The following is a 17362-nucleotide window of genomic DNA, read 5'->3' as shown; positions in this document are numbered from 1 at the left end:
ATTGTTCAGTTCTGAGAATTATTATCCACTGACAGGAGTCCTGCTCTTTTTCTTTCTCCTAATCACAAATTGAATTCCCACCAAAACCAAAGAAATATTTGTTGTTTACAGGAAAAAAAAAGCCTCACAGGAAAATTCACCAAATGAACATCTGCCTTCTCTATAGACAAGTTACATATGCTTCCTTGGAGATGAATATCAGGTTTTCTGTTAACACATGATTTCTGACTTCAGGTTGTTGTACACCTTGGCTGTACATCACACACTCTTTTTCAATTATGTTCAGTTTTGTCCTAGTCCTGTAATTTGTATAGCTCAGCTTTAAAAAAAAAAAGCCCTACAGCCAGCACAGGAAGCAAGATTAGAGAGAAGCTTGCTCTGGTGACAAAATTATACAGGCTAGAAGGAACAAGAAGACAACATCTGCGCAGCAGCCTTACCCTTCTACGCAGTCTGTCCCTTTCTTCACGAATAGCGTTCATGGTGGCCTTGGTCCTGTTCAACTCCTCCTCTTTGCTACACAGCATGGCCGTGAGGCTCTCATTCTCTTCCCGCAAGCCAGCTAGCTCCTTTTCCCATCGAGATCTCTCTTCAGATAGATTTGGATAAAGGTCACGTCCCAGTACACCCTCAATCTCTTCTACAGTCTGCAAAAATACAGTCATCAAAAAACAGAAACAAGCAGAGAAAGATGATTGAACAAGACTAATGGTACACAGGACAGAAGTGTATATATACATACTTGTGTGCACATGCCCAGCCCCGCAACACCATTACTTTGCTTATTTTGCTTGGTAAGTAATACAAAATAAAATTATTGCTTATTTTGTTTGATAGTTTGACCATTTTATTAAAATGGTCCAAAATCAAAGCAGTTGATGTTTTATACACAAATAAAACATGTCACCCGTGAGTGACAGCAATCCCAGTAGTTTCATCTCAGAACTCTTTAAAACAAATTGACGACTCCTTGCCGTGGGTGAACACTGTGCTTATTGATCCCCTGCCTGAGTAACAGGCAGAAGGTAGCAGCCTATGAATGTGCATGGCATGTGGCCTTTCTTAGTTCTAGACCAACTCCACAAAAAGGGCAAGGAAAAGAGTGGGACAGTTAAAAAAGATGCAATTTCCTTCCCATGTCCCTAAGCATGTTCTTTCCTAGAGGTGACAGAGAGATAAAAGAAAGAAAACTGGCCTTGGCTAGGCTTACATTATACCAGAAGACATTACAGCCTTTCTAGTGCATAAGAAAGACTGGGTTTCTCTGGGACACATAATGCCATTCAGCATCTCCTTGCTCAGAACTGTACCTTTTAGGCACCATTCAGCACGAAGGATATCCAGCAACTTGCACTGGGTGAAACTAAACTACACGCACACACCAGCAGCAAGGGAATACTGCCATGCCCAAACTTACCGTCAGACTGTTCATTCAACACGCTGAAACACAGCATAACATTCAAACGCGTCAGGTGACTGTGCCGTTCTGATTCTACTACGCAGTGTATGCTGTGCCTGTGTTAAATTTTTTCACTTACGGAAGGCCTTTGCAACAAGCAAAAACCCTCCAGCTGCTGCTTTTAAGCTTTTGAATCTCTCTGAAAGCAGTCTGCATTAAAATGGTAGGAAGAAACATGGAAAATAAATGAATATATGGTGTAACTAGCAACCTAGAAAGTTTCATTTCATTGGATAATCCAAGAACAAGTTATAGCTAAAACCTACACTGTTAAGTGTAATATGGAAGATAACTAACTCATGTACTGAGGTTAAAAATAGTCTACTTTGTTGTTTTATTCAAAAGGACTTAATTTTTATATATAACAAAAATTACTAACTGAAGTTCATGTTCTTAATTTGGGAGGGACTAAAAGAACCAACTAGAGTACAGCTGGAAATGACAAACCAAGTTGAAAATACAACTCTGTTTTTTCCTGCAAGAAATCTTCCCAGTGTTTTCAGCACTGACACTGAGGTATCAGTGAAATTTTATTATTTGTCCATTATAACGAAAAGTTGGCTATTTATTTTTATCAATACATTACTTTTAAAGAATCAGTCTTGGCTACAGCTAGACTCCTTAGTGAGGAGGAAAAGACACTCATACAAAAGGAAAAAACTTATTTTTAACAACTAGTTCAAGACACCTCTATGGAAGAAGCAGAAACAAAACTTTCGCAATCAGGTTCAGTTTACCCTTTTAAATCATATGTCATGTTTCTCTTCCGCAAAACTGCGATACGTTTAGAGTCATAAATATAAAATTCCACTGACACAGTATCCACACTATAATTCTGCTTACGTATTTGGTAGTAAACTTAAATTGCTTTTCTAAAAGAGCAATGTCTTGCAACATCTCTGTAAGATGAAAGAAGCCACAGCTCACCCTTATGTTAGTTTAACTTGGACCTATAGGTCTCAAACTATGACAAGGTAAGCTATTTCAACACAAGGATGAGTTCAAGTTCTGAATAAGCATAGGGTGGTTAGTCTTACAATGCGAAGGAAAGCTCTGTAATGGCAGAAGCATTCTCTCTTGACGATGCCAGCTTTATTTTAAACAGTGCCTCTTTGTTGCTGTCCTCTCCTCTCCCTTTTTCCCCCCCAAATCCTCTCCTCTTTCATGCACTTCCCCTGCTATTTCCTCACCACTCTAATGCCAAGTTCTGCTGCTGCCTCCTTCCATGCTCCTAGTGTTGCTATTTTTCCAACCCCTCCCTTTCCCAAGCCTCTTCTCCTCCTGAGAGCACTACTAGGGGTGATAAGCCTGGAGCAACACTGCAAGAGGAAAGACTGTCACGAGGAATCAGCAGCCGTGGCTCAACACCATGGAGCTATCTTCAGACAGAGAGGCTGCTGCTGTTTCTCCAGACTCCATTGCTACCATTTGCCCACACAAATACAAAGTTCAGGCAGTGACAGTATCAGTGTGGATCTGACAGTTGTACTAAAGGCTGCCCTACAGTCCTTAACAAAGCTGAGGTATCTTTCTGGCTACTTCTATGCTCCTTCATTTTGATGTGATCGATATCCTTTTGCTGACTAAACTATTACCACAATTCTCCAGTTTGATGACCAACATGCTACCAATCCTCCATGTTAAATACAACATAAATATTGTACATGGATATATCTACGTACACTACCGGGTTGTTTATTTCTCTTCAGAGAAGTATTACAGAACAGTTTTATCTGACATGCTGCTGCACAGCCGATAAATTCAGGTATAATTTCATGGATTACAGGACTGAATTACAATGTAACATTCTGAGCACAGGGCAGGATGTCATATCATGGTAATTCCAGTCTTGTCTCTGACATTGCCATCAGTACTCTCTGCCTTAATTTCCTTACAAGAGGTGTGGTGTTACAGACATGATATCAGATGAAATCAGCAAGTATTAGGTTTAAAAGAAGCAAAAAGCAGCACTTTTTCACAAGTCATAACTTAATGGTAGAATTTATTCCTACCAGAATGTATGGAGGCCGAAAATTTAGACAAGTTAAAAAACACATTAGATACAAACATGAAAGAAAATTCTACACATGACTATTAAACACAAAGACATCATCTCTGGCTCAAGAAGTTCCTAAACCCATGTTGCTGGAAGCATCTTTGAGGGAAGGACAAGGACATACTATGTATGGCCTTTTTAACACTATCTTTCCATTGGCATCTGCCACTAGACAGACGGACTTTTGGTCTGACTCAGTGCAGCTGTTCTCATGTTCTAAATGGCTCATGTTTGGAAATATTTACATCTTTTTTTAATCGGTAGAGTTTTAGGGGTAGGTATCTGTTACTGATAGTTATTTACTCTTCAAAATACATGAAGCATTAACCAGCCTACTCTCTGGAAATTTTCTTAAACAAAGGATAGTTTTGTAACTGTTCGGCTTATCAGACAATCTGATAAATATAATTTCAAGGTCTTTTCATGCTTTGTGGGACAGAAACAATTGAGCTAGCTAGGGTCACATGACTTGTATAAAAAAAGAAAAAAAAAATTTACCAGCAACAGCATTGCAAGAAACCCAGTGAAATTTAACCATCAAAGCAGAAGGAGTCAAAACATTGAAATGCATTAGTCCACTGGTGAAGAAAAAAGCCAACAGTTAAAGCAAAAGACAGTCAGAATCTTTCAGGTTTCCGTTTACAGTTCCACCTGTTTTAAAGATATCTCAGTTCTCTGTCCGCGGAAGCAGGAAAGGAGAAATGACCTGCAGCCAGGGGTGGAATTGTGGAGAGGGGCTCTATGTCTAAGTTTTGCTATATGAAACACATTGCTGACACACTTCCCTAGCACATAATCGGAGCATGTCAGAAAGATTCCTGTCTTCCTGAAAGGTTAATAACCTTTGCATGCTATCACCTGTCAAACACAAACAATCCCAGGCTCTACAGCACAGGCAGTGGGGAAAAGCTTTCCCCAAAAATGGCTATGCATGCAGAGATCACATGAAAATAAAAGGCCTGCATTTTGGACCAGGAAGAAGATACTGACAGTTACTTATAAAAGCTTGATTGTAGTTAATTTCAATTAACAGTAACTAATGAGGTTAAAATAAAAAGCTTGAGAATTAAGCTTATGGCAGCTATTTTGACATTTTGTTGAATCCACCTCCTGCAGAAGTTCTCAACTCATCTCACTTCAGAGACCTCACACAGACCAATCTCTACCTGTTTTCCAGGATCCACAATCTCTCTCTTAGTGAATACTGACTTCTGAGAACACTTAACCCTAAAACTCCAGATAATACTGGGTAACATTCAAAGTATTGATCCTAATACTCCTGTTACCGAAAAATAGTGACCAAGAAAACTCTCCAAACCAAATTATAGTTTAGAAAGCTGACATTGGTTTGTTGCAGCTCTTGGTGTATGGGGGATCTCTCCTCCTAGCATGCACACCTAGGAACAAAAGCTTGCTCATTATATACATTACAGAAAAGTGAATATTCATATAATTCCAAGAAAAGCCCACCTATTCCAAGAAACTTATGCATATGCTAATACATTATGTAATTGTCTTTGCGCATGCGTACTAAATTGGGGAAGGGGTCTGGGGTGGTCTCTGGGTGTCTCTGGTGGTCGCAATCCCCCCTAATTGTGCTTCTGCACAAGCGTGGTCGAGGCCTTCTTGTTTACAAGTGCAGATGGCCTCAAGGAGAAGATATTGTTCTGGTTCTCACTGGACTTATCTCTCCTCTGGCACCAGAGTTTGTGAATCAAGTTAATTTAGACATCACAAAGTTGTTCTTTACAGTCTTGTTTTGTCTTTGGCCCTTTTTATAATTAGCAAAGAACTTAACAGAGACCTCAGACTCTCTAAGACTAAGTGTAAGCATGAATCCTTGACGACTATAACAATTGTTATCAGTCCCATAAGCAGACTATCTACAAAATACGCAGTTTGCTTCAGAACATACTGTTATTCTCTATTATTCTAGCTGAAAGGAAAATTACTGACAGGAAAGCTGATTCTGTGCAAAGGTAACACAGATCAGGCCTTTTAGAGCCTACTCTGAGGCCTACTCTTGCTAAACCGTTGCTAAACCGTCTGGTATCACTCCAAGACACTCAAACTGCTTTAAGACTGCTCCCGAGAGATGCAGAAGTCAGTCTGTCTCTCTCTCTCTCAAATATACCCACATTCTTCAAACTACTACTCAACATTAATTTCTTTATAGGCCATTATATTCCTCAGGCACCACCAGGGACAGAAGAGACCTTTTCCAGTAGTACACCAAAGGGCTGTCTAAGCCGCCTAGAATGGTCACAGACCTCTCCACTTCAAGAGCAAACTGTCATTATGTTTGTTCTTTTATAAATGAGTCACTGATGCCTTTCCACCTGACACAAAAAACTTGTTCAGCGCTTTCCCTGTATATAGTACGATAGTCTACAGTGCTGTTGCTTTCAGGTTCTGAATTGCATTACCTTCATCACATGTGCTATCAGGCATCCCTCTTCTTGTTCTGTTACATGCACAATAAAACCAAGACATACAAGCATCAGTTGAACAATTTGTTCCTGTGTCTGACGTGTCTCATTAGAATTAATATCCCACACGTGCTTTGTATTAAATACTAGCTTCATACTTCAAGATAGCAAAGTCAGAACTTAGGCATAGTTTAGGGCATTTTATCTTCAAATTTCAGTGAGTATTACATATTGTGTTTTCAGTTACTGGTCAATGACTAGCTGTGTGACCTGGGGCAAGTGATAACTTGTTTGCTGGGTAACCTTCAGAAAGTAAATTAACTGCTGAGTGTTCCCATTTCTCTTATCTCTGAAATGAGCATAAGACAAACACATCTCTGATTTGAGATCTAAAGTCTATTAGTAGCTCCTCCCATGCCTTGGAGAATTCAGTGTAAAACACCTTACCCAACACACACTGTGAACTGGAGTTGATTTCTGTGAAGTACTTTGACACCTTTGGAAGTAAAGTGCTATTACTACAGAATGTGATCAGGCATCTCAGGAAAGGTACATGCTGCATTGAGAGCCTAATGTTACCATTACCTTAATGGCTAAATCACAATGTTCGCTGGCGGTAGTGAGTTGCTCAATATGTCTATCCACTTCTGCTACCGATAAACTGCAGCTGCTTTTCTTCCTCCCACAGACAACATTTTCCAGACCCGTCAGCACTCTTTGCAGTTCTGAATTCAAGTCACTACAGTTATCTAAAAGAAAGCAAAACAAAAGAAGTATCGCAACAATTAGTGACTCAGTGAAAAAACAAACTCTAACCCAGGAAGTGCCTGTTGCAGAACAGCTAGGATTGATATTGTTCAAGGAATGTCCTTACAATCTGCCACTTTTTCCTCACCAACTCATAGGCTTAAATACCATAACCACATCAACTGAAATCACGAGTTACCTCCCATCTGACAAATAACACTCCCCTACTTACCTGAAGTGTTCATTCTTTCTCCAAAAACCTCTCATTTCTGAAAGACAACATTTTAAGATACAGCATGCTCATATACTATGCCATTTCTCTTCTTTTATTCTTTTTGCCATTCAGGGCCTATTATCCTGATTTTATTACTCTCAAAGGTTTTTCTCTGTAAATTCAACATTTTTTCTGCCTGATACATTTACTGACATTACAACTTGACCTTTTTCAAAGGAATTTTTGTGGTTATACTTTGGCACTGCCTGATGTAAAAAATCCTAGTATTTACAGAAATGATCCCTGCCGACTATCTTAGAGCCTGTTTTATGGCTATTTCTTCTTCCAATGCAACTGCAGAATATTCAGGGATCATAACAGCACACCTTGTTCTTTGCTATGTTCCATACTACAACCATATTAGCAGCATAAACAACAACACTATTTTGATTATAAAATATGGCAGAGAATCACTTCCTTTTCTGTCTTTAGGCAAAGCTCTTCTAGTGCCTTGGGCACTGCCACAGCGCCCTCCATTTCTGTGAAAACAAGTGGGTCTCAGTACCTTGCTAGCTCACTTTATGAATTATTTTCTTTTTTCTTAGGCTCACATCTGGCAACAGACAGTGGCAGTTCCTAAGGCAGACACATGGTGGAATTCACCCTTGTGCTGTCTCTCTGATGTGCTAGTTAGTATTTCTGGCTTACTAGTTAAGAGTTTGCAATAACTACCAACTGTACAGCACACAAGTGGTCCACTATGAGACAGCAGTGCACCAGCAGTTCCTATACCTTACTAAAACCAGCAGCAGGCATTCTTGCTGGAGGGTGTTATTTCTACACCACTGCTGCAAGCGTTTCACCATGGTCAGAATTCCCTAGTAGCCTCCCAGCTGTGGTTCTTATAGGGGACTAAAGTAGTGTGGCATTGAACTGTGTCTGAAATTTAACAGACATGAGACACCAGATTATTGCAGACTGCCTTGAAATCTCTCTTTGCAAGAGAAGACTCAAAGCGGTTGGATGAAGGGATGAGATGATCAGAAAGTTAAAAACCGCAAACTCGTTACCACAAATCAAACTCCACAGCCTAATGCACAGAAACATGAACCTATTGCTGATCAAAAAGAAGAGTTTAGAATGATGTCACAGTCTTGTATGAAAAACGTAAATGGACAACACATAAAAAACTTTACTCTTGAAGTCATATTCACTAGTTCCTGCCTAGCAGCCACCCATCTGTTGCAATAATACAAAAAATCCCTTTATAGTAACACTCACTCTTGAGCAGCATATACTGTGCAGGACGCTTAATTGTAAAAACCTCTATTTTGTTTGCTTTAATTTGTTTGTTTCCATAACATATTCTATAACAGATATTTTGTCCATTTAAACAACCTTCACAAGACCTTGTATGCTGAGTTTTGTTCCTACAATAACATTTTCCCCAGAAAATAAGGGTTTACAACAATGAGAACCCCGCTTCTCACAGAAAACTGTGGCAACCCAATCACAAGGTCTGCAAGACATACTGGAGAGCATTCATAGTTTTAGCTCTTGGTGTTTTATTGCCTGTAGCAATAGAGCAGCATTTCCACATGCATTAGTGTATCATGACATATTATTGTTTTTATAAGTCACTGATGCTCATTCCATTAGGGCAGTAAGCAAGGTCATATACATGGTTATTAGGTCATGATTTTTTATGCTTACATACCTGTATCTAGAAGGATAAAAAAAAATACATATTTGTGTATATATATGTGTGTGTGTATACACATATACACACAAAAGGATTTATTTTCACAGGAATATGGAAACAAAACCCAAAAAGGACAGAGCCTACGTATAGAAGGAAAACATGGAAAAAATGCAAGAATCCCTAGAGTAAACATTCTTATTTTGTCCATTGCTATGTTTCATTTTATTGCCATGTTTCCCACTGTTAGTAGAAACTTAAATGAATAACTTACTGTTAATGTACACAAACCCTGCTTCAGCTCCACCCTAAGAAGAACAAAATCAAAGCCCTAAGCCCAAAATAAATGCTGAAAAGTAAATTAATTTGATTTTTCTTTGTCAAAAGAAAGGAAAAAGAAGGAAAGAAAATTAAAGGAAAAGAAGTCATCATGTCAGGAATCTGTTCAAGTAGGAACTTAATAACAAGCATTGACTTTGGAAAGTAAAAACATTCATTTCTTAAGAATATAAAAACATCTACTAAAATATCTTGACTCCATACAATATTTTGTTTAGTATACTTTGAATTCTGTATGTCAGACACTTTGTGATTACATTATTATTAATATTATTCTATCAATGTTTCTAGAAATTAAAGACAATGAAATACAAACATGCTGTGGCAGGTCTCGCATTTATAAACAAATACAGCTCCAGAGCTGGCGTATTCATCAATTTAAGAAATAATAAAGAAAATCTCTTTTATATGGTTGCTACAGTATCAACATGTTTTCTACATTATTAAACTTGAGGGCAATGAATACTACGCCTAAAGTCGGCTCACTCTCAGGTCCATTCCTCTAAAAGGCACTGTACTGTAAAAAACAGCAAAAGGTTCTCAATAATGAAGTGCACTGCTCCAAACAAGTGGAAACTGGTTTAATACAGTTTCTTACCTATGGAAGCAAATATCGCATGTTGCATTACAGCCATCAAAGCCTCATGTAGAGTTAATAGCTTACTATTTAAGGATCACAAGTTCTGCAATAGGGCTTAAGACTGCTATTTCAATGATTTCCTAAAATACTGCTTGTATATAGTATCACCGACGGAAGCTCGCAGGCACCCAGCTAGTTTACCCAGGGAAGAAAACGAAGACCAACTATTTGGTTTTAAATATAAATTAAGAGAAATAGTATCCTGAAGAGAATTCTGAAAATCAGTCATAGTGAGGATTACGCCAGACTTCTGCTAGTCTACAGCTATGGTGCTCAGCAATTGTGCCCAAACACTTAAAACATTATCATACTGAAGGTCTAGTATCTGCTCATGCTTATACTGCAAACTTTACGGAGTAATTATTCCATACTTTGACGTTCTTCAAATGACCAGTAATTCCGCTCGGACGACAAAAGAGATGAAATTCTGAAGGTGAGATGCTTGCCCTCTTAGTTCTTAACCAGAAAAAATTAGTTGCAGACTGTCTGGAGGTGCTCCCTCCTTGCACTGTATTTGAAAGGCTTGTGTCAGATTTATCCTTGTCTAAATCCATTTCAGTAAGCTATCCCTATTCCATACTTTAAAAGGGCTCTCAATTTTCAGAAAGTGCAGACATCCTTTATAATTAGGCTGTAAACGAACTGGATAGACAGTTCAATTCCCCACGCTTTTCCCTCCAACTTTTACTGTCTGCAATTCTTTTCTAGAGTTAGACTACTTTACAGGCACATGTAAGGTATGCTTTTTTCCCCTCTTCTTTCCCAAAAGTCATGAGCTCTCCTGAACAATCATTCCATTTTAGACTCCATAGCTATTCTACATCAAGGCACAGAGGTTACTTCACATACAAGTTCATAGTCGTGGAGAAGTTTAGCATTTGCTGTGATTAACACAGCCTAGATTCACTTATTTCCCTGCCAAACATTTGGATTTGCATTTCAAAGGCTATCATGCCTTTTTGCTGTGAGAAGGCATCACGTCTACTAAGAAGCAGAACTCACCCACGTCTACAGTAACCATGGTGGACTGATTCTCCGGTACTGAAACAGAATTCTGGTCCATGCTGCGCGAGTCTTCGTTAACCTCATGCTGGCTTTGGCTGAGCTCTGACCGCAGCTCTGAATACTCATCTTCCTCCCTGGGGGAGAGAGAGCAAAGGCAGAAATAAAATCCTCTGAGTAAATACGTATCTCTGTGACACTTATTTCAGACCTGTACGCTGAGCCACAGGACACAATCCACTCAAGTATAAGTGTCTTGTCCAGCTAGTAGCGAAGGGTTTATACCCTTCACCACAAAGCAACTGTGCTATGCCTGTGACACCCACTTGCAGCAGCCAGTGCCTGGTTTCCATTTCTTTATTCCCAACTTCATTATTGCTCCAGACCACTGTACAAGGAAACAATGGGTGGAACTGAGTGCAGATAAGCATGTGTGCAAGAAGGACATACACTGCTCTGCAATAATTCTCCAACTGACAATTCTTAATCAGCGCAAGTGGCTTTTGATCCCAAAGTGGATTAGCAATAACCGATTTTGGTGTCTTTTCTCAGTTTGAGGATGCCATTAGCTTGTATGCAAAGCAAGTGTGCACAAGGACATACCTGCATATGTGTATTAAAATGCTCTTGGTGACAAGTAGTTTTTTCATTTTCTCTTCTCAAAAGGAAGAGAACAGACAAGTGAATATAGCACTGAACTGCTGGAGTTAGTGGAAAATAAAAAGCATCAGTTACTTAGGTTTTAACTTATTTGTCAAGCTGGTTCTACTAAAATAATTGAGGACACAGAACACTTTAGCTAAAGCTAATGAGCTTAAAAAATTAGGGCTTTTCCCTCCTGTCTCCACAAGAACAGTTCAAAGCACTGGGAAAGAAGATAAGTAAATGACTAATAGCTTTGCCTGAGAACATTTGTAAACATTTTTCCTTTTGATCCACTTGCTGATTCGACTCAGAATTTTTTTTTTAATTCCACAATGACTGTTTTGACATTAAAGTATGTATTTTAAACATGGGAAAAACACCAGCTTATCCAGGTGCAGAGTCCCTCTGATAAGTAAGCAAACAGCCATCATTTTGTTACACACTAAATCAAATGCAGAGATTCATTTTGCTGCAGATTCAGCAGAAAAGTGTGAGAATGGAACCGTCTGGATTTGGAAACAATAAGAAGCAGCAAAGAGCTATCTGGGGATCTGCATCTGGGAGGGGCACCTGTAATGTTAAGTCTGCCATTTGTATGCTATATGGTGATGAGTGTTTCTTGCAGAAATATTGCAGGATTTAGCCTGGAGGTGTGTCTGAATTTGCCAGGCTAAATAGCAGAGAAGATGGCCCATACATACAGGGAAAAACGACAGAAGTGAAGTCTGCTCTCAGAGTAGCAGAGGTGACAATTTATGAACCAGGTCAACTCAAAAAAGGAATTTCAGCTTGCTTGCCAAGAAGGGATTCCCAAGGTACTGAGATGTAATTTCTACAGGAACTATTATGCTCTTCTACGCCTTACACTTGCTTCAGTGCAAACAAAGTCTGACTTTAACAGAAGCACTTAGTGACTATTATTAAACAAAAAAGCAGGTCAGCTGGCTAAAATTGAGATACAGATCAAAGGAAAGTCTTTAAGGTACCATGCAATACATGTTTAAGAAAGTGTAAGAACAAAATAATGAATAGCAGGAATTAAAACAGTCTAATGAAGACACATAAGCGTGAGTTAATGTTCCATGAACTCGTTTATTATTAGCCACAGCACAAGCCAGCAGTAATTAGCTTTAGACAAAAACAATTACCAAGGACTCAAACAGTTGCATTTTCTTGATCTGAAGGTAATCCATTTTTTCATTTATGAAACAATTAGTCCTACATTTTTAAAACGTGAATTACCTCTACAAATGGATGAGAGGCTGTATTGATCATAAAACAATGCCACACACAACAACAATTTCTCACCACTCTTCTTTTGTTTCATGTTGCATAGATTTTCTGTTTAAAATGCAACACAGCTTCATCTAGCTAGCACTAGTGTTGTTTTTTCAGTTTAAGCACCCTCAGTATCTTGGGGCAGTTGAAAAGTATGTCATGCAGCAGAACTCACACCCTTCTGACAGCCCAAGCCAGAAGTCAGTTTCTGAATGAAGTAATGCTTCTAAGACCTGACCAGAAAGGTCAGAAATCCATTTCTGGTAAAGCAACAGCAAGGTCAATCGGTCTCTCCACCACCAGTCTCACAGAGGGCAGACTGAGGGCTAAAAACACAGGGGGGAATTCAAGGGGAGCGATGCACCACAAATATAAATTTTTCCTTTAAAACTGAAGTTAGCACTAACAGAAGATACTCTTTGAGACTCCCCTTTCCCCAAAACGGGAGAAGAGTCCTCCAGTGGCATTGGAAATGCAAGGCGCTCAACAGCTGCTGACTAGCCACTGAACTCCTGCCACACCACTCAGAACACCAGTGGGGGCATTACAGCTTCCTTGTTGCTGCCATCACCTAGGGCCTGGCTGGAGAAAGAAGGTATTTGTTCTCATGTGGGCCCTGATGATTCCCAGTTGCTGGAATGTCATGGTGAGTTGGAGGTAATTAAGATCAGATCAAGCTCTTCTATGCACAGAGTGGCCTGGGATCAATACTGGAGCAAAAAAGTGTGTTTTAGAGATACGTCTACACTTATTGCTTCCCTCATGTTCCGGTGCTATCAAGGATCACAACTGCTGCACAGACACTGAGAAAAACTTGATCAAATAGTGAGCAAAATGGCACACTTTCAACATCCTTTCACACCACTGATGAGTTCTGCCAGGATGATGGCAAGGTGCATGTTCTCTTCATAGCTGCAAACAGTGCATAGTTTCACACTCTAGGTGACAGCAGTTTTTCAACAATCATTATTTTACTTGAACAAGTACTTTTCAAGCATTCGAAGACCCTCAAATAGAAAATACTACAGGTGTATGTGCACTGCAACCCAGAGATGACAGCAGCTTTTCAACAATCATTATTTTGCTTGAACAAGTATTTTTAAAGGGTTCTAAGACCCTCAAATAGAAAATACTACAGGTGTACGTGCACTGCAACCCAGAACTGACTGCTCCCTATGTATACACACTTGAGGTCTCTCTGAACTAGTTCACTTGTGAACAAATAGTGACACACTTGAGACAACATGGGAATTAATCACTGAAGGCAAGTGGGGTTGGGCATTGAATGCTGAAGTCAACACTACCACACCCACACTGCCATTTGAATTGAATCCAAGTAGCTTGCACCTAGCACATACTTAGGAGCTAGAATCAGTCCTCCAGGTCATTGTGTAAATATGACTGTAAGTGCCATGCGTTATTTCTTGTGATGCTGTAGTATATTCACTCTCCTTTTTCCTCATTAACTGTAACACAACCTACTTTCTGAATATATTTCAGATTGAAATCTGTTAAGTCTGAACAAATGGTTTTACAGCAATGGGCTATAAGTTTCTTGACAACTGTTTCAAATAATCCTTAGCAGGCACCAATATCCATTAGGGTATATTTGTTTGGTATTAAAATTGCTTAATATTTTTAGAGTTGAACAGATGTATCTAAACAGCCACTGATTTAAAACTAAAAGCAATCTGATCTCTTCCTTTATTCCTTCTGCTGAACCTCAATTTGACATCTAAGAAATACTGTCAGTCACAGGCTGAAGTCGTTTCCGCACAACCAAGTTACAGATGATTTTGCCAGCCAAAGACATGGTTAAGAAAAAAGAGAGTTGAGTTTGAATGAATTTAAGACAATACTAAAAATTTCTGAAGTCAGGAATATTCACCTTTAACGTACCCTTTTAGTACACTACTGTGTAATTTGCAAATCCTTTCTGTGCTTCAGAGTTATCATGTGCAAGCTGTTTACTCTAAAAGCAGCTGACAAAATGTGCTCTGCACAATCATCATAGTCTCTTCTGCCCAACAATCTTGCAGAGTTTGATGAAAGCCTGTGACTTGGCTTTTACAACAAACTTCAGCAAAATACTAGCCACCTCCTCTCACTCTCTCCCTAATAACATGGACAAGAACAGTGAGACACTGTCACACAACTGTAATTTTCCAAGAAAAAAATAGAGCCAAGGTTTATGTCTCCAGGCTGCTCAAATAAAAAAAGCACCCTCATCCTAGTGGACCACTTCTTTAGTGTCTTTCTGTTCCCAAATTCCTACCTTTTTGAGCAGGTAGGGGTAAATTCTGCACTGTCACACATGAATAACTAGGCAAGCAAGAGGCTCATCTACTTGCACAGTATGAGTATAGGCAACTCTCTTTTTAGCTTTAATATCAAATCAGTTACAGCTGTATTTCAGCTTTTTTTTTTGGTGAGGTTGAACTTCCAAACCAGCTGGGCTGCCCAGAGCAGCAGCAGGGAGATGAGACAACTGCAGATGAATGTTGGCTTGCTCCCACACCATGGTGACTTCATTTTCCTTAGGTAATGCTGGAAGAACGTAGTGCAAGAGCAGCAGCTAACTTCATGTGGCCACACACATGGAACTTCTTGTACTCAAAAAATGGCTAGCAAACCTAGAACAATCCTGGAAACTTCTAAAAATACTCCTGTTAAGATTACTGTTACTAAGATCAGCATATCAGATATACCTGGGAAGAGACACAGGCATTGACATGTGACTAAGCTCTTTTCTCGAGCTGGCATTACAAAACCACATGAGCAAAAGCCATTACACTTCAAGCTGTGTAAAACCCCTGACATTGCAAGGGAAAAAAAAAAAACAACACCAAAAAACAAAGAGAGAAACATTCTTGGAATGGAGAATATTAACTAGCTTACATGGCCTGCCAACGCTCCTCACACTGTTGCAATACTTTACGCAGATTTAAACACTCCTTCTGCTTACTTTCTGCCCTACTTTCTGAGGGTACTACTCACAGTCGAACAAAGAGCTACAAATTTAAGGATAATACAGATTAAGGTAGATGGTCAAATACCCTCCATGAAACTCTGGTTTCTTCTAATTGTTTCCAGAATATTTTTGGGTTTTGGAAGGTACTATGAAGAATGTCATAAAGCAGCAGTACATCAAGCTACATGTTAGTTTATTTTTACAGCCTCAAAACGTTACCTGAAAATACTGAACAATCTCTGTGTCAGCACTGGGGAAACAATTATCTGTTATGCAATTAATTTAAACTCAAGAAAACTGTTTCCAGAAAAACAGCCTAAATTTTGTGACAGTGCAAGTAAAGCCTCCACTCAGTATTACTTGCGGGTATCCAAGAGTCAAACCAAAACTAAAATCCCTCCTGTGGTCTGGTTCAGGGGAAAGTATAAATGCCAAGGCCCTAGCAGGGCCGTGCTCCCACAACCCTTTCTCTCAGGACTGTTTTGTTCCAGCTCCCGGGCTCACAGTCACCATAGCCAAGGGTGGAGCGCTGTGAGTCACACCTGTCCCAGTGAGGACAGCAATTACACCACCCTTGCTCTGTGGGATGGAACAGCTTCTCAAGAGTGACGCAAGTAGATCCCAGAGTGGATTTACAGAAAGTCACAGCAGGAAGTATCAGTTTTCCTTCTTTCAGTTGTCTTTACAAATCCTATGGAACCTCTACAATTCTACCTCTGCTTGCCATTTTTAGAAGGAGTATTACTCTGTTCCCTAGACACCAAATTATTGGCCTGCCAAATAAAACAAGCCATTCCAATCATTAAAGGAAATAAAAAATCCACTAACTTCATAAACATTTTTGTTCTTACTAATAAAACCATAACTAATAAAAACAGACGAGGCATCCTAGCTGTCTGAGCAAAATGAGCTCTCATACAGTAGGACCAAACAGGTGAGGCACGACAGTGGTGTGGCACCTGTTGCAGTAGCAGTGTTCTGATGCCTTCAAAAGCTAGCACCCCCCAAACAGGCAGCAAAACTGCACTTTTCATGAGAAGCAGCATGTACTTCCCATCAAGCTTGGTTCTTATGCCTCACTTCCCTGTGCATGCCACAGCTGACTTGTTTATGGACATGCTTAAACATTCACAGTATCCACCTGACTGCAGTATTTTGTAATTGAACACCACTTGGCATTTAGCTTGCCACTGGGACTTCAAACAAACAATTTTTATGGATTCTATGTAATATTTTTCTTAAATGTCATAGCGGAGTTCTGTCATTCAAGAAAAACAGATTTTGCTTTTCAACCAGTCTTTTCAATTGGTTGACCTTTACCAGACAGAAGGACAGGATGGGCAGCCAGTATCACGCTGAAAAGAAAGGTGACTCGAAACAAGATGAATGGGAAGTTTGTCTGCAGAGGCATCAAGCATGAATGGACAAGGGAGTCACTGGGATTTTTTCAGAGAAGTACTACCAGTTTAGAAAATACTTACCTGAAAAATCTCATCATGATCACTGCTGAGTTGGTAGTATTTATCTTCTTAAAATAACATTAACATAATGTGATTCTATCACTGCTTTTATAGCGGTATATGTTCACGATGGTATTTTCTCTTTTTTATGGTACATCAAACCTTCTTTTTTTTGCATATAAATATTTTCATGAAAGGTTAAGTTAGTAGTTGTAACAACACTGTCTTCTGCTAGTTGAAACATTTACAAGGAAGAACAAATGAGGCAGTTATCAAAAAACTTGCAGCTAACAGGCAAGGAAAACTGAAAATTTGCTAAATGGGTAGAGCACCATGTCAGCACTACCTACAAAAGTGTTAAATCTAATTTGATATTCTCTAGAAAATCCATAAATTCTAGCAGTCTAGTTCCATCGTCACAAG

The 17362-nt window shown here is 39.3% G+C and overlaps 1 protein-coding gene across 3 annotated transcripts in view; it reads right to left on the bottom strand.

Annotated features, from left to right (window-relative positions):
* MCC (MCC regulator of WNT signaling pathway) overlaps positions 1-17362 on the bottom strand; it is a 247572-nt gene that overhangs the window by 58932 nt on the left and 171278 nt on the right. For all 3 annotated transcript variants that reach the window (XM_068423654.1, XM_068423657.1, XM_068423656.1), the window contains 3 exons: positions 10586-10722; positions 6530-6693; positions 441-647 (listed from right to left, as the gene is read on the bottom strand). In XM_068423654.1, coding sequence (XP_068279755.1) covers positions 441-647; positions 6530-6693; positions 10586-10722 — 508 coding nt within the window. The remainder of the gene's footprint in view (positions 1-440; positions 648-6529; positions 6694-10585; positions 10723-17362) is intronic.

Source organism: Nyctibius grandis, chromosome Z (genome assembly GCF_013368605.1).
Source record: "Nyctibius grandis isolate bNycGra1 chromosome Z, bNycGra1.pri, whole genome shotgun sequence".
NCBI lineage: Eukaryota > Metazoa > Chordata > Aves > Nyctibiiformes > Nyctibiidae > Nyctibius > Nyctibius grandis.
Note: the sequence above shows the minus strand (reverse complement) of the source record. Positions and strands in the feature narration are given on the sequence as shown.